The sequence below is a fragment of the Coptis chinensis genome, chromosome 4, assembly GCF_015680905.1.
Source record: "Coptis chinensis isolate HL-2020 chromosome 4, ASM1568090v1, whole genome shotgun sequence".
In the NCBI taxonomy this organism is placed as follows: domain Eukaryota; kingdom Viridiplantae; phylum Streptophyta; class Magnoliopsida; order Ranunculales; family Ranunculaceae; genus Coptis; species Coptis chinensis.
Window position 1 is genome coordinate 70,399,985 of NC_141459.1, and position 17,047 is coordinate 70,417,031.

At 36.7% G+C, this 17,047-nt stretch overlaps 1 protein-coding gene across 1 annotated transcript; it reads left to right on the plus strand.

The window, feature by feature from the left end:
* Window positions 1-8,811: 8,811 nt before the first annotated feature.
* LOC147504607 (uncharacterized) lies at window positions 8,812-10,230 on the plus strand. The gene is made up of 2 exons (XM_086605279.1): window positions 8,812-9,340; window positions 9,431-10,230. Exons 1-2 carry the CDS (start codon window positions 8,812-8,814, stop codon window positions 10,228-10,230), a joined length of 1,329 nt encoding a protein of 442 aa, XP_086461405.1.
* The last annotated feature ends 6,817 nt before the right edge of the window (window positions 10,231-17,047 follow it).

Below are 17,047 nucleotides of genomic sequence, written 5' to 3' on the forward strand. Positions count from 1 at the left end.
CAAACGATCCAACCATACGCGAGCACAAATCCGATTCTCTCAATGAAGTCACAGTAAATATTGTTTTTTATTTTACTCTACTAATAGAGCATGTTTATGTCCATCTAGCTCCAGGATTGAGAAGTCCTCGTACATGTATCATTCATCCTCCACAAATCAATCCTTTCCACCACTTAGTCAAGCTCCAGTAGTACAATTCATCTAAACTTTTTGCCTTATCAAATAAGATTTCAGTTATATCTCCTTCAAAATCATTACTTACAGCAACTGTCAGGACGCTCCTATCGTAAACTTTCATAATCGTCGTCAGAGAATGAAATTGTATCGTCCAAACCCAACTCCTATCCATGCTCACATCTCAAAAGTCACTGGTAATTAGATTGACATGCTTCCTGAGACACCTGAAATAAAAAAGACATTTTTTGTTATTAGATTAATACTCAAAACAATTAGGATCCTAAACTGAAACTGAGTGGGTAGCTTATGTTCAATGATAAGGTGTTAACCCATTATTATTTTGTTGGGCTTAGTCTTAAAGAATGATATGTTTCTCAACTTGGCACCATCAAAATCATTGGTTAAGCATTGAAATTTGTTCTTAGGTAGGTTCTAATACTAAAATCAACATCCTCAAATAAGCTTTTTTTTTCATCAAACAATACATACTAAACATTACCTCGAATTCGGCCAATTGGTACCTACTCAGGATTCTACAGGGCAGTTAAGGATCATATTGCCAATATAGAGCTACTAAAACAAACTATGACACAGACCACACACACCATAAACACTTGGAAGTATTAATCATAATATCCCTTTCATTTCAAGTCAAATAAATTTAAGATATAGCGAGTTCCACTCCAACAATACAACCTAAACCATGGCAAAAAAGAATGACTCTGAATAACGGTTTCCCCTTGTAGCAAGGAGTGATGCTGGTATAGGCATGGCAGGTATGAGTGTATAACCCTCAGGATACAAATGTATAATACCAACACACTTTCTCTCTTCTCATTACAAAATGTGATTATGTGATCATGATTAATAACTAATCATGTAATCATACTACAAATGGGACTTTTTATTATATACCGAAGAAGTGTTTAATATAAGTTTAAAGCAAAAACAGTTTTCTATAATTAAACTAATTTGGAGGATACTCTCGAACCTGCCTAACAGCATCTGGGTTCGTTTAACTACTAAAGGGCTTCACATATTGCAGTGCCTCTCAAAAACTCTCCAGAGAGAAATCAAATTCAAGTTAAGCTCGCAAGGTTGTTCAAATAGTAAGCTAAATATGAGAGAGAGAGCTTACTAAAAAACTTGATTCATGGGATCATCAGACATCTGGTGAAGTTGTTCGTACTTACGATCAAGGATAAAAGCCACTTCACAAACCATTAAGCATTTGACCTTGAGAAATTTTAAAAGAAATATCAAATTGGTAAAATAAAACTCAACCCAAATCAATTCAACATTTAGAAACTATATATATGTCAGTATTGCTAACATAACAACAATGTTCACCATAAGGTGAGCCATTGATGCAACTTTCTTAACAGCTAGCCAATTTTAGAATTATCCTAAGTCTTACTCTTAGAACACAGTACCAATTATTTTACTGTTGGTTACCTGTTGTGATGTTACATTTCATTAAACATCCTTTTATAGAGTTCGTGAAGGATGGGTTTAGGGGCTTTATCAAATTGCTTTTCTTTCGCATGAAGCTTATTCATATTTCATTTATGTATGTCCCTTCTTACGTTCTCCCCCGCAAGTGTCATGCATTTATGCATGGGTTAATGGCTTTCCACTAGATCAAAACAAAGTCACCTAGTTGTTTATTACTATCTGTTTTACCTTTTTGTTAGTTGCAAGTTTCTATCCTGTAGTACCTAGTTTCTTGTTGGAGCATATTAAATCGATAACATGTGAACTCTGTGGGTAGACTTCCATGTACACTGAAAAATAATTAAATCATCAATTTGGATAGTCTATTCGTGGGTGCAGCCAAAACGTAGGTGCCAACTATTGAGGCGAAGAAAATTAAAGTTGAATGCAGCATAGCTTGCTAAGAATAGTGAAAAATTGAATGAAGTATATGCTTGCTTCTCGACTCCCAGGAGTACAGAATCTAAACAATCCATTGTTTTATTAAGATTGTTATATCAAGGTATAATATCTTTTTAAAGCATTCATAAGATGGCATCACTGCATCAGTTATACCAACAAAGACACGACACAGTGCTTATGGTGTTTGTGGTTAGCTTCTTTTCTCCTTGTGATATATCTCTAAGACAGAGCGCTAATTAGCGAGATTTATTTGTTGATCTTTTTTTATTTTTTTTATTTTATTTTTTTTTCCAGTTAGAGGAATTCATTAAGCAACTCGAGATGTAAAGTGAACATCCAATCCAAACCATTAGAAAACACTAATAAAAATTAATGTGATTACAAATATATGCCGAATTACAACTAAGTCATAAACGATAAACAACTCAGAGATATAAAATCATACCTTTCTTCTTCTTCCAAAAAGTAACTGGCTTTTATCATGGCTATGAAAACTCTTTGTCAACAACTTCATGCAGAAGTTGAATGAGATTGAATTTGAAGTTTTAATAAGAAGATAGATTTACCATCGGGAAAACACTTCCATCTTTGGCTCATTTCAAAGTGTTACTGGCAGTGGTGGTGGCTGGTGTTTTGGGAGGAAGAGTTTGACGAAAGGTTGGGTTTTGTTTCTCTTTTTTGGGTTCTTAATTACTAAATTACCCCAGCGCATGACTCAAATAATTGCGTAGATTTGTTTCTTTTTTCCAAAACACATAAAAAAGACAAATTTGACTTATATTAAATTAGATAGCAGGCCAAATTCAAGGTTATTTTGGTAAGAAAGTGAGTAATTATTTTTCAAGTAGGGACTATTTTAAAAACTTTGCTGACGTGGCTCAATATGAGTATCCTGGGAGAATGGATATTAATGTAGGTAGGATAATAGGACTGGTGCTATGTGGCGGCTGAGATTTAATCTCATGCCCCTCGAGATTAGTAGTTTAAAAAAAAGAAATTCTATATTGAATCAAACACTTACTAGATTTAATCAAACAAAAAAGAAATTCTATCCTCTTCTATATATATAATCAAACACTTACTCCCGGATTAAATCAAACACTTACTAGATTAGTATTCTCAAAAACAAATTCTATCATCCTCTATATATAGAATCAAACACTTACTGAATTAACTGTGTATTAGTAAAAGACTTTTAAACATAGACAGTGTAGAACTACTTGAACTCCTTTTATCCTCCAGAAACTGCACCCCGGCAATGTTTCAAGTAAGTTCGTCTCATATTTTCTACGTGAACAATGCTTGCAGTTTGTTTGAAGGCCCCGTTTTACATTCTCTTTAACTTTGCAACCTTTTTGTACGATTGAATTATTAACAGAAATAGTTATTTTAAAATTCTCAAGTACGATTTTGGGATAATAGCATGGATAGGAACCTAAGCGTTAATATTGGGCTCTATCCCTCGCCTTCATGCTTGAAGTTGGACCAGAGCTTGGTTCAGTTTTCAGCTTTCACAGAGCTTTTAAATTTGCACAAAGCCACAAACTCAATAACAAAGAAGAAACAAAGTAATGCTTAGAGCTTTCAAATTACGGTAGATCGTAATTGATGTTTTATTGGAATAGATCCAATCTGTTAAATGAATGCAAACGCAAATGACATAATGAATTTCGATTTGGGACATTTCTAATTTACGATTTTATTTATGATAAAAGTCATAAAACTTTTTTTTTTTATATATAAAATGTTGATTGGGTCATATTTTTCAGCTAGATTTGTAGTGCTTTTTTTTGTTTGTTTGTTTTTGGTAAAACGAGTTGTACTCCTCGAAACATTGGATGGAGTATGGACTCTAGAAGTGTGGAGTTAAGATTTAAGAAATTGGTTATTGGACTGGACTGGAATCACTCGATCCACTAACTATTACGTCGATCCACTGACTATTACGTCCATTTTCTGAGTTAGCCAATGGGCAGGTGACCAGGTCATTTTGGTTTTCTGTTTGCTTTTTTTTTCCTAATGTTGCACATGGTTGAACCTGGAAGTTATATTCTTGGGTGGGTCGAACCAAGTCCAAAGGCAAGGCTGGTCGAACTTCCATACCTATTCTCAATCCTCACAAGTAAGGCTTTGTATTGATATAGCAGTTTTAAAACGTAACTATCAACAGACTCCTTTTTCTAGGATCTTGCAGTATTGTGCATCACATTTAAGACACATGCCTTCTTTGCTTAGATAAGTAGTAGTCCAGTAGGTAACATATAAATAATGTACTTTTACTATAATTAGGTTATTTTTGTCATGTTATTGAGTTCCATGTGTGGCTGCTCCTTTTATGAGCTAAATGCCTGAGTGTCTTCACTTTGGGGAAATTCTCAAGTACGATTTTGGGATAATAGCATGGATAGGAACCTAAGCGTTAATATTGGGCTCTATCCCTCGCCTTCATGCTTGAAGTTGGACCAGAGCTTGGTTCAGTTTTCAGCTTTCACAGAGCTTTTAAATTTGCACAAAGCCACAAACTCAATAACAAAGAAGAAACAAAGTAATGCTTAGAGCTTTCGAATTACGGTAGATCGTAATTGATGTTTTATTGGAATAGATCCAATCTGTTAAATGAATGCAAACGCAAATGACATAATGAATTTCGATTTGGGACATTTCTGTAATTTACAATTTTATTTATGATAAAAGTCATAAAACTATTTTTTTTTTTTTATAAAATGTTGATTGGGTCATATTTTTCAGCTAGATTTGTAGTGCTTTTTTTTGTTTGTTTGTTTTTGGTAAAACGAGTTGTACTCCTCGAAACATTGGATGGAGTATGGACTCTGGAAGTGTGGAGTTAAGATTTAAGAAATTGGTTATTGGACTGGATTGGAATCACTCGATCCACTAACTATTACGTCGATCCACTGACTATTACGTCCATTTTTTGAGTTAGCCAATAGGCCAGGTGACCAGGTCATTTTGGTTTTCTGTTTGCTTTTTTTTCCTAATGTTGCACATGGTTGAACCTGTAAGTTTTATTCTGAGGTGGGTCGAACCAAGTCCAAAGGCAAGGCTGGTCGAACTTCCATACCTATTCTCAATCCTCACAGGTAAGGCTTTGTATTGATATAGCAGTTTTAAAACGTAACTATCAACAGACTCCTTTTTCTAGGATCTTGCAGTATTGTGCATCACATTTAAGACACATGCCTTCTTTGCTTAGATAAGTAGTAGTCCAGTAGGTAACATATAAATAATGTACTTTTACTATAATTAGGTTATTTTCGTCATGTTATTGAGTTCCATGTGTGGCTGCTCCTTTTATGAGCTGAATGCCTGAGTGTCTTCACTTTGGGGAAATTCTCAAGTACGATTTTGGGATAATAGCATGGATAGGAACCTAAGCGTTAATATTGGGCTCTATCCCTCGCCTTCATGCTTGAAGTTGGACCAGAGCTTGGTTCAGTTTTCAGCTTTCACAGAGCTTTTAAATTTGCACAAAGCCACAAACTCAATAACAAAGAAGAAACAAAGTAATGCTTAGAGCTTTCGAATTACGGTAGATCGTAATTGATGTTTTATTGGAATAGATCCAATCTGTTAAATGAATGCAAACGCAAATGACATAATGAATTTCGATTTGGGACATTTCTGTAATTTACGATTTTATTTATGATAAAAGTCATAAAACTATTTTTTTTTTTTTTTTTATAAAATGTTGATTGGGTCATATTTTTCAGCTAGATTTGTAGTGCTTTTTTTTGTTTGTTTGTTTTTGGTAAAACGAGTTGTACTCCTCGAAACATTGGATAGAGTATGGACTCTGGAAGTGTGGAGTTAAGATTTAAGAAATTGGTTATTGGACTGGACTGGAATCACTCGATCCACTAACTATTACGTCGATCCACTGACTATTACGTCCATTTTTTGAGTTAGCCAATGGGCCAGGTGACCAGGTCATTTTGGTTTTCTGTTTGCTTTTTTTTCCTAATGTTGCACATGGTTGAACCTGTAAGTTTTATTCTGGGGTGGGTCGAACCAAGTCCAAAGGCAAGGCTGGTCGAACTTCCATACCTATTCTCAATCCTCACAGGTAAGGCTTTGTATTGATATAGCAGTTTTAAAACGTAACTATCAACAAACTCCTTTTTCTAGGATCTTGCAGTATTGTGCATCACATTTAAGACACATGCCTTCTTTGCTTAGATAAGTAGTAGTCAAGTACGTAACATATAAATAATGTACTTTTACTATAATTAGGTTATTTTTGTCATGTTATTGAGTTCCATGTGTGGTTGCTCCTTTTATGAGCTGAATGCCTGAGTGTCTTCACTTTGGGGAAATTCTCAAGTACGATTTTGGGATAATAGCATGGATAGGAACCTAAGCGTTAATATTCAGCTCTATCCCTCGCCTTCATGCTTGAAGTTGGACCAGAGCTTGGTTCAGTTTTCAGCTTTCACAGAGCTTTTAAATTTGCACAAAGCCACAAACTCAATAACAAAGAAGAAACAAAGTAATGCTTAGAGCTTTCGAATTACGGTAGATCGTAATTGATGTTTTATTGGAATAGATCCAATCTGTTAAATGAATGCAAACACAAATGACATAATGAATTTCGATTTGAGACATTTCTGTAATTTACGATTTTATTTATGATAAAAGTCATAAAACTTTTTTTTTTTTTATAAAATGTTGATTGGGTCATATTTTTCAGCTAGATTTGTAGTGCTTTTTTTTGTTTGTTTGTTTTTGGTAAAACGAGTTGTACTCCTCGAAACATTGGATGGAGTATGGACTTTGGAAGTGTGGAGTTAAGATTTAATAAATTGGTTATTGGACTGGACTGGAATCACTCGATCCACTAACTATTACGTCGATCCACTGACTATTACGTCCATTTTCTGAGTTAGCCAATGGGCCAGGTGACCAGGTCATTCTGGTTTTCTGTTTTCTTTTTTTTCCTAATGTTGCACATGGTTGAACCTGGAAGTTATATTCTTGGGTGGGTCGAACCAAGTCCAAAGGCAAGGCTGGTCGAACTTCCATACCTATTCTCAATCCTCACAGGTAAGGCTTTGTATTGATATAGCAATTTTAAAATGTAACTATCAACAGACTCCTTTTTCTAGGATCTTGAAGTATTGTGCATCACATTTAAGACACATGCCTTCTTTGCTTAGATAAGTAGTAGTCGAGTAGGTAACATATAAATAATGTACTTTTACTATAATTAGGTTATTTTCGTCATGTTATTGAGTTCCATGTGTGGCTGCTCCTTTTATGAGCTGAATGCCTGAGTGTCTTCACTTTGGGGAAATTTGGGACTACCTGCAATACTTCTGGATCAAGTGAAACTGACAAGAATCATAAGCAATTCTTGCAAACATATCATTGTTTAAATTAACATTGTTCTATTATATTTGTATCCCTCTGTTCAGTAGTTTTCTTGCGAACACTTGGAAAAAACTCTTTGGCGGGGAGTTGAGTGAGAAAATTGACTACACTTGGAAAAAACTCTTGCATAATAAGGTCTGTATTTATTTATTTTCTTTAGTGTATCCAATTATGATTTGGAGGGTCTTTTAAATCAATTGAGGTACGATTACCGTTTATTTTTTAAGTTAAAAGGTATAATCATCATGGAACAACAAATATAAGTAGAAATTCATAGAGCAAGACTTCGGGAGCAATTGCACACTCAAAATGCTGAGAATATTGGGGTATCTTTTTATACTATACCTTCTCCAGTTCTTCTGTACTTTTGTTAGCATCTACAGTCTAAAAAGTAACAAACTGATTATGAGTTGTTATTTTTTATATTATTTATCTTATTCCTTATATTGTTTGTTTAAATAAATTTTTGTCACTTTTTGGACGAATGTATTATTATTAGCATTCAGGAAGGAAAAGAAATAACAACAGAAACGATTACAATGTTTCTCAGAATTCAACTTCTTCAGCTCTTTCTCAACATTCCATCTCACAAGGAATAGTACAGCAAACGGAAGTAGAAATTCATAGAGCAAGACTTCGGGAGCAATTTCGCGTTCAAAATGTTGAGAATATTAAGGTATTTTTTTTTTATTCATACCACTTCTCCACTTCTTCTGTACTTTTGTTAGCCTCTACAGCCGAAAAAGTAAAAAAAATGATATCTTGGTAAACTAAGCTATAAAATACCTGTTTCTTTCTACCGTAGTATGAAGAATTTTTCATCTAATTCATGGAATATTAACCATCATGTATTAACAATTGAGAGGTAATTACTACTGGACATGTCATGCTATCAATTTTTTAAATACTACGAAGATGCATTGCGAATTCTTATTATATATATTGTGAAGCAAAGATTTGATATACTATTTTTGTTTTTGTAGTTATCTCATTTGTAAGTTGTTGGTTAAACTATTAATTATGTTTAAAGCAATTTTTGACAATTTTCAGATGCATATAGTAATATTAGCATTAATGTTTTTTTTTTCTTTTTTCTAAAAGAAATATTCTCCATCTTATTCCTTATATTGTAAAGTATATGTTTCTTTAAATCAATTTTTGACACTTAATTTCTCTATTAGCATTCAGGAAGGAAAAGAAATACTAATTCTTCAACTCTTTCTCAACATACTATCTCACGAGGGTTAGTACCTACTCAGCGACAATTAGCTCAACGCGCTCGCCAAGAAAAGAATCGCATGCAAGATGTACCTACTCTACGAAAAGGACAACATTATCTCGGTCAAATAGATGTGCAATGTGGATTCTGTTATGCCCTACATTGGAAAGATGAAACTATCAAAGTCAACCAAAAACAGACCTCTATTTGGGATGTGCTGTTTACAAGGAAAGATCAAATTGCCTTTGCTTTCTGAATTGCCCCCTGCCTTTAAATCATTGTATGAAGGATCTGATGCCAATGCGAGGTCATTTCGTGAGCACATTCAATCATACAATGCGTGTAATGCTTTTACCAGCCTTGGTGTTAATCCAGACATGCGTGTATTGCATGGGCATAGTCCAATGTCATTTGTTATACACGGAAGACTCTACCATAGAGTCGGATTACTGCTGGCAGATCCAAGAAGGGATCCTGTCTATTCACAACTTGACTTTTATGATGGAAATGAGGCTTTGAATCACCGCCTTAGTCGGAATCCTCATTTGTCATGGGACGTCTTAAAAATCATTCAAGACACTCTTATTCAGTACAATGACTTCTACAAGTTCTATAAGAATGCTTTTGAGATTTTAAATTCAAATGGTTCTGCAAACAACAGTATTCCTGTCCGTCTTCATTACAGCTCTGGTAGTGACCAACGATGATATAACCTTCCATCTACTGAGGAAATTGTTGTGGTATTACCAGGTAATGGGAATGAGGTTGATAGCTTGCGAGATATTGTTCTTCGTTTGAGAGGGGGAGGGTTAGAGAGGATAAGTGAGTGTAATCCCACTTATTTGCCACTGCATTATGTTCTTCTATTTCCTCGAGGAGAACTCGGTTGGTCTCCTGATCTACGCCAATGGGATGTCATAAATAATCGTCCAACAGATGTGCGTTTGACCCAGACGCAGTACTATGCTTATCGTTTGTTTGATTGCCCGACAGAATATTCAACGATCTTGCAGGCAGGGCCTCTATGCCAAGAATTTGTTGTTGACGGTTGGGATTCAACCGAACAGAACAAGTTGTGCTATTTCAGAGATCATCAAGCTGAGATTCGTGCAGAGTTGTATTCAGGATTGACAGATGTTGTAACACAGGGACTGAATCCATATCAAGTGGGCCAGCGTTTTATTCTGCCATCGTCTCATACAGGGAGTCCAAGGCATATGTATGAGATTTATCAAGATGCAATGGCGATCACACGATACAATAAACATCCGGATGTCTTTGTTACGGTCACTGCAAATCCGGATTGGCTAGAAATTCAAAATGAGCTTAAGAGTCACCAAACAGCATCTGATAAACCTACGTTAGTCGCCCGAGTATTTGAGATGAAGCGAAAAGCGATAATGAATGAAATCTTAAAAAATGATGTGTTTGGACGTGCATTGGCACATGTTTACACCATTGAATTTCAAAAATGCGACCTCCCACACATGCACGCTCTCATATTCCTTCAACATGAGGATAAGATTCGCACCACTAAACAAGTGGATTGAATAGTTTCTGCCGAGATTCCAGACCCAGACACTCAACCTGCACTCTTTAAGACCGTTATGAAGTGCATGATTCATGGTCCCTGTGGTGCTGAAAACCCAGAAGCACCGTGTATGCAAGATGGCAAGTGCAGGTTCCATTATCCATGAGAATTTGTTGGAAAGACAACGATGGATCAAGAAGGGTACCATCTTTATATGCGTCGCAACACAGGAAAAGTGTACAAGGTCAAAAGCAAGATAAGAGGTGAGCATACCGTTGATAACCAAAATGTCGCTCTGTACAATCCGTATCTATCTGAAATGTTCGATTGCCACATTAACGTTGAAATATGTGCATCAGTTCGGGCTGTCAAATATATCACTAAGTATATTTACAAGGGATTTGACAAAACAACTATGGTGCTAACTGGAGCGAATGACGAGATCCAACAGTACATCGACGGGAGATATATCAGACCACCAGAAGCTGTGTGGCATCTATTAGAGTTTAGAATGCATGAGGAGGTACCAAATGTTGTTCGCTTGGCAGTCCACTTGCCTGGAATGCATCGGGTTATTTATAAAGCAACAGAACCGATAGAAGATATTATTGCTCAAACTAAGCGTCAGAAATCAACTCTAAATGCATTCTTCGAATGTTGTGCTAAATATCCACATGTCAGAAAGTACACTTATCAAGAATTCCCTCAACACTTTGTTTACGACAAGTCTGAGAAAATTTGGACACCCAGGAGCAAAAGTTGTTATGCTATTGGTCGGATGTATTTTACAAGTCCAAATGCAGGTGAACGTTTCTATCTTCGCTTGTTGTTAACTGTTGTAAAGGGCCCGTAATCATTTGAATCATTAAAATTTGTAGATGGTGTTCCATATAGTACATTTAGAGCCGCATGTATAGCACGGGGACTATTAGAAGATGATGAGGAGTGAAAACAGTGTTTAGAGGAGGCAACTATGATGCAAACTGGGTATCAACTACGAAGACTTTTCAGTGTTATCCTTCTAGAGTACACTCCAACACGTCCAAAACTATTGTGGGATAGATTTGCATTACAAATATGTGATGATCTTGCACCCAAGATGAAAACATTGTTTCTCATTTCAAATCCATCTGACGACCAACTAAAAGACTACGGCTTATTTTTATTGGACCAAATCCTTTTTGAGAGTGCTAAGAAGCTTTCAGATTTCCTAGACTTGCCACTAATGAGAGAAAATTGGAATAAGGTAGTTGGCAATAGACTTATTTTGGAGCAACAACAACTTCAGTATGAGGGACTACAACAGGTGGCAGATGATAATGTAAGTCGTCTCAATGAAGAGCAATGTCAAGCTTTCAATGCAGTGACGGATTCTGTGCACAATGCTAAAGGAAAATTATTTTTCTTAAATGGAGCTGCGGGTACTGGAAAAACATTTCTATACAATACAGTTGCAGCATCATGTCGTAGTATCGGTAATATGGTGATTATGGTGGCTTCTTCTGGAATTGCGTCTTTATTATTGTCTGGAGGCCGAACTGCCCACTCAACATTTAGGTTACCACTAGATATGTTAGAAGCCACAGTATGTGGATTTGGTAAAGAATCATTGCAAGCTAGACTTTTCAAAGAGACGAAACTTATTATTTGGGATGAAGTCCCCATACAACATAGACACTGTGTAGAAGCTGTTGATCGATCGCTCCTGGATATATGTTGCAATAAGCAGCCATTTAGTGGAATCACTGTGATTCTCGGAGGGGATTTTAGGCAAACTTTGCTTGTTATACCGAAAGGTGTCCGTGAAGAATTTGTCACTGCATCATTGAGACGATCTTCGCTCTGGAGATATGTGGAAGTCTTACATCTGGTTCAAAACATGCGGCTTGATATGACAAAGCCAGATAACATCGACTTTGCAAACTATTTGAAAGAGGTAAAATATCTACTTTAACAATTTATTTTGAACTGTATTTTTGCAAATACTCTTACATAGTAGCTCATTGTCTAAGTTTAATTGATTTGTTTAGATTGGAACGAATCCGAAAGATACTGTAGAGCTTCCATCTGGGATACGACATTGCAGAAATCTTGAAGAACTCATTTACTCTATGTACCCAAATTTGAACGTGGAGGGCATAACTTCAACTGATTTTCTAAGAGAGCGTACTATTCTAGCTGCACGTAATGACGATGTCAAGAAAATCAATGACACTGCCTTAAAATTGTTTCCTAGAGATGTTATTGAATATTTAGCAGCAGATAAATCAGTTGAAAAAAATGGCAACTCTCCCGCGAATGGAGGTGATTATCCAAGTGAGTTTTTGAATTCACTTGATCCCTCAAGTTTACCTCCTTTCCAACTAAAGCTAAAACGTGGGAGCCCGATTATGCTGCTAAGATATATAGCACCAAAAAATGGACTTTGCAATGGAACACGACTAATAGTTCTTCAATGTGTTCCTAAAGTGATTCAGGCTAAGATTTTAATTGGAGACAAAGCAGGTGAGCCGGTACTTCTCCTGAGAATTTCTTTGACGCCTTCATCTAATGACATGGCAGTTCTGATGACACGGCGTCAATTCCCTGTAAGACTCGCGTATGGAATGACAATAAATAAATCACAAGGACAATCAGTCAAGTACGTTGGGATAGATCTACAGACACCTGTTTTTAGTCATGGACAATTGTATGTGGCCCTCTCAAGATGCACATCATCAAAAAGAATTAGTGTCATCCTTCCACCAGATGTTTCTAATTGCACTACAAATATCGTGTATCTAGAAGTTTTGTTGGAATAAACCTATATGTCATCCTTATCTGCGGAAGTTGTTGTCTTTTGGTTATTTTATTTTGTAATTTTACAACTTAAATAATCCATTTTCTTGGTGATTTTACAAAATATGTTGTACAAAGGTTAAATGTACAAACAAAAAACAATTAAGAGAACAATTATTTTTAAAAGCTTCGTGACAGAGTCACGGGCAATTTCTAGTTTGTAACATAGGATATTCTAGTATTTAGGAAATTTTGTAATCTTCTACATTATAAAATATGAGTAATACTCGTCACACCCCGATTGTATCTCTCCACACCCTGTCAACAAACTGTCTCCACACCCCGTTTTAAGTTGGTCACACACCTCGTGACGGGGTGACAGGGTGTGTTAACTGTTCACACACAAGTTTTCGGTTTCTCACTGGATTACCTTTTGTCGAAAAAGAAGAAAGGGGTTAAGCTGGAAGAATAAGAAGAAGAAAGTGTGTGAGCAATGAAACCGCTAGTTGGTAGAAAGGAAATTATGAAAGTTTTGCAACTTAAAGATGGGAATGATCAAGTCGGAAAATGGGTAAATAGATTGGTTAAGTGGGAGCTTTCGTATCCCTCTGGAACTATGCAGGAATATCTCTAGTCTCGACTGGATGAAGCAAGAATTATGTAGTACAAGATCCATATGCTCATTATTCGATCAAGACAAAATCGTAAATTTTCCATTGAAAAGAAATCAGATCAGCTGTGCGTGACAATGGAGATTCAACTTTTATTCCAATAGCATTGCCAAGGGTTTCCTTGTGCCGTATGTCTGTGTCTGAGTGTCTTTTTGTCGGGTGAGCATTTTCGCATGAAAATCTCAGTTTTAAAGCTAAAGTTGTATGTTATGAATGTGTGAATAAATAGCCTACACAGTTGAAAATTTTGCAAATTTGGAAAACTGAAGATAGATGGTGAATTGGTGAGCGTACAAGTACTGGTGCCTAGTGGTCAGGACAGCAGACAATTTTATGAAATTTATTATATTTATTCTATTAGAGTGTGTGGACCGAAAAGAGGAATAGTCCCACATTGAACAAGAAAAGGAGTTCATTATGGGTTGATAAAGTGGGAAGATTACTAATTAGTACCAAGACCTTTTAAGATAAAACCTCACACCCATAGCCAAGATGTGGCCCAAGTCCAATGCCACATTGAACAAGAAAGGAGTTCATTATGGGTTGATAAGTGGGAAGATCACTAACTAGTACATATGCAGAAGAAGTCAAACGACAGAATCATGCAACATATCAAGCTCCTTATGTTAGACCATCATGCAACATATCAAGCTCCTTATGTTAGACCTTTTTGCATATTGTCATTTCTGACATATTAGTAGATTATTACACATTCTGACATATTCTACCATTTACAGAGCACTTAACATTCTAACATATTAATACAATTTACAGAGCACCGTACTTAACATATTCTAACATATTAATATTATTTACATAGCACTTAACAAAAACTAGTTAATACCATTTCTGACATATTCTAATACATTCTGCAATTTCTTGTTGGAGTTATCTCTCACATGAGGAGAAAAGTATTTCGGTCTACATGGAGAAGCCTAAGCGCGCGCGCGCTCGACTTGGTCTTGCCCAAGGCGCGCCCCGCGCCCATGTCTTGGTCAACTTCAAGAACCTTCAGCACACCCCGCGCTCAAGCCTATTTTCAGAAGAGTTCTATTTTTTGTGGATCACGAGTTTGCAATAAGAGTTAAAGTTTTTGGAAAAACCTAACACTTAGAAGAGACACGAAAATACACAAAAACAAAAAGAGAAACCCAATCTTAAAAGCAATCAAGATTGAGAGACAACCTTTACAAAGAGACAACCCTGTAAAAAGAGATGAGTGATCTAGTAAGGTGAGAGATTGAAAGGAGAGATTATAATCTTCCTTCCCACTTTATAAAGGACTAGCTCTTGTGGAAGTAGACACCATTGGCCGAACCACGGTATATATTTGTGTTGTGGTATGCGTTTAATTCTGCTTTACATTATTATCTGTTGTTAATAGTTGTTTAGCGAGTTGGGCATGTTAGTATAGGTTGTAGTTGATATTTAGAATTTGTTTGGAGTTGAATTGTGTTCAAATACAAGTTATCTGTGTAGTAGGGGAATTGATTGATATTGGTATAAACCCCAACAAGTGGTATCAGAGCCTTGGTTAGATTAGCCTAAGGTGTTATCCAAATCTTGGTCAGAAGGTGTTTGACAAAATTCCTGAGAGAAGATTTGAGTTTAAATAACTTGTAGAAATGGACCATTCCATGAACACTCGCATGACGAGTCTAAATAGGAAGAACTACAGCATTTGGAAAGCCAAGATGGAAGACTTGCTTTCTTGCAAGGACTTAACACAACCCATTGAGAATGGAGGAGAAAAACCGAAAGCGGTTGCTGCGGCTGAGTGGAGCAAGCTTGACAGAAAAGTAATTGGGTACATTCGACAGTGGATTGACGACAGTGTCTTTCACCATGTATCCCAAGAGACTACATCTTTTGGTTTGTGGAAGAAACTCGAAGACCTTTATGAGAGGAAGTCGGGCGGAAACAAAGTGATGGTCGTTAAGAAGTTTGCCGACACGAAGTACCAAGAAGGTTCTTCAATGTCTGAGCATTGTAACGAATTACAGAATACCATTAATCAGATGCATTTGATGAAGATTAATTTAGGAGACGAAGTTGAGGCTTTGTTTCTATTAGGCTCTCTACCCGAAAGTTGGGAGACATTAGCAGTATCTCTACACGGAGCAGCCAAGGATGGAATCGTTACCATGGATATGGCTACCGCATCTTTGTTGAATGAGGAGACTAGAAGGAGTTCAAAAGGCAGCTCCTCTCACTCAGAGATCCTTGTCACAGAGAAATGGGGGAGAGGTAGATACAAAAAACCATCTCGTTCTAGAGGTGATGACAGAAGTAAATCTAGGGGTGAAGCTAAAACTCATAAGGCAGAGAGGCAATGTTACTATTGTGCCATCAATGGCCACTTTAGATATGAGTGCAGAACACTGAAGAGGGATGAGAAGAATAACTGTGTACATGAAGACATGGTGCAGAAAAACGGAAACACAGGCAAAGATACTACCGCACTAGTCGACGACCTAGTGGGAATTATGTCAGATTGTGGTGTGTACTGTATTAGTACCTCATGTCAGGATACAGAGTGGGTGATAGATGCAGGAGCATCCTATCACGTCACACCACACAGGGAATTCTTCACTACCTATAGCGGTGGTGAATATGGTGAAATGAAGGTGGGTAACAATGGCGTCTCGAAGATTATAGGCATTAGTGATGTTCATGTAGAAACCAATGTCGACTACACCTTGACACTCAAGGATGTAAAATATGTCCCTTACATTCGGCTAAGCCTAATTTCGGCTGGGAAGTTATATAATGATGGCTTTGTAAACTCGTTTGGTAACGGGGTATGGAAACTGAGTAGAGGTTCCATTGTAGAAGCCAGAGGGAAGAAAACTTGCTCTCTTTACAAAACACAGGCTAGTTTGTGTAAAGCAGAAGTAAATGCGGCAGAAGAAGAAGCTTCCTCCGAATTATGGCACAAGAGACTGTGTCATATGGGCATAAAAGGGATGGAAGTTTTTGCTAAGCAAAAGGCATTGCCAGACATTAAAGGTACACATTTAAATACATGTACTCACGTATTGTTTGGTAGGAAAGCAACACAGGGTGTCTTTCCAAAGATTCTCGTCTCACAGAAAGGACAATGTCCTTGAACTAGTACACACAGACTTATGTGGTCCTATAAAAGTGAAGTCCCATGGGGGAGCTTCATACTTTGTGACCTTCATTGATGATGCATCAAGAAAGATATGGGCCTATAGTCTGAAGACCAAGGATGAAGTACTTGGCGTGTTTGAGAAATTCCATAGCATGGTGGAAAGAGAGACTGGAAAGTTGTTGAAGTGTATTCGCTCAGATAATGGGGGTGAGTATATCGGGTGGTTTGAAGAGTATTGCTAGAGTCATGGGATTCGTCATAAGCAGACCGTT

What these genes read in the sequence shown, in the direction of transcription:
- LOC147504607 (XM_086605279.1), top strand. Translation starts at nt 8,812, where the DNA reads ATGTGCAATGTGGATTCTGTTATGCCCTACATTGGAAAGATGAAACTA. An exon ending in AAATGGTTCTGCAAACAACA is followed by an intron (nt 9,341 to 9,430) that starts GTATTCCTGTCC and finishes TGGTATTACCAG; the next exon opens with GTAATGGGAATGAGGTTGAT.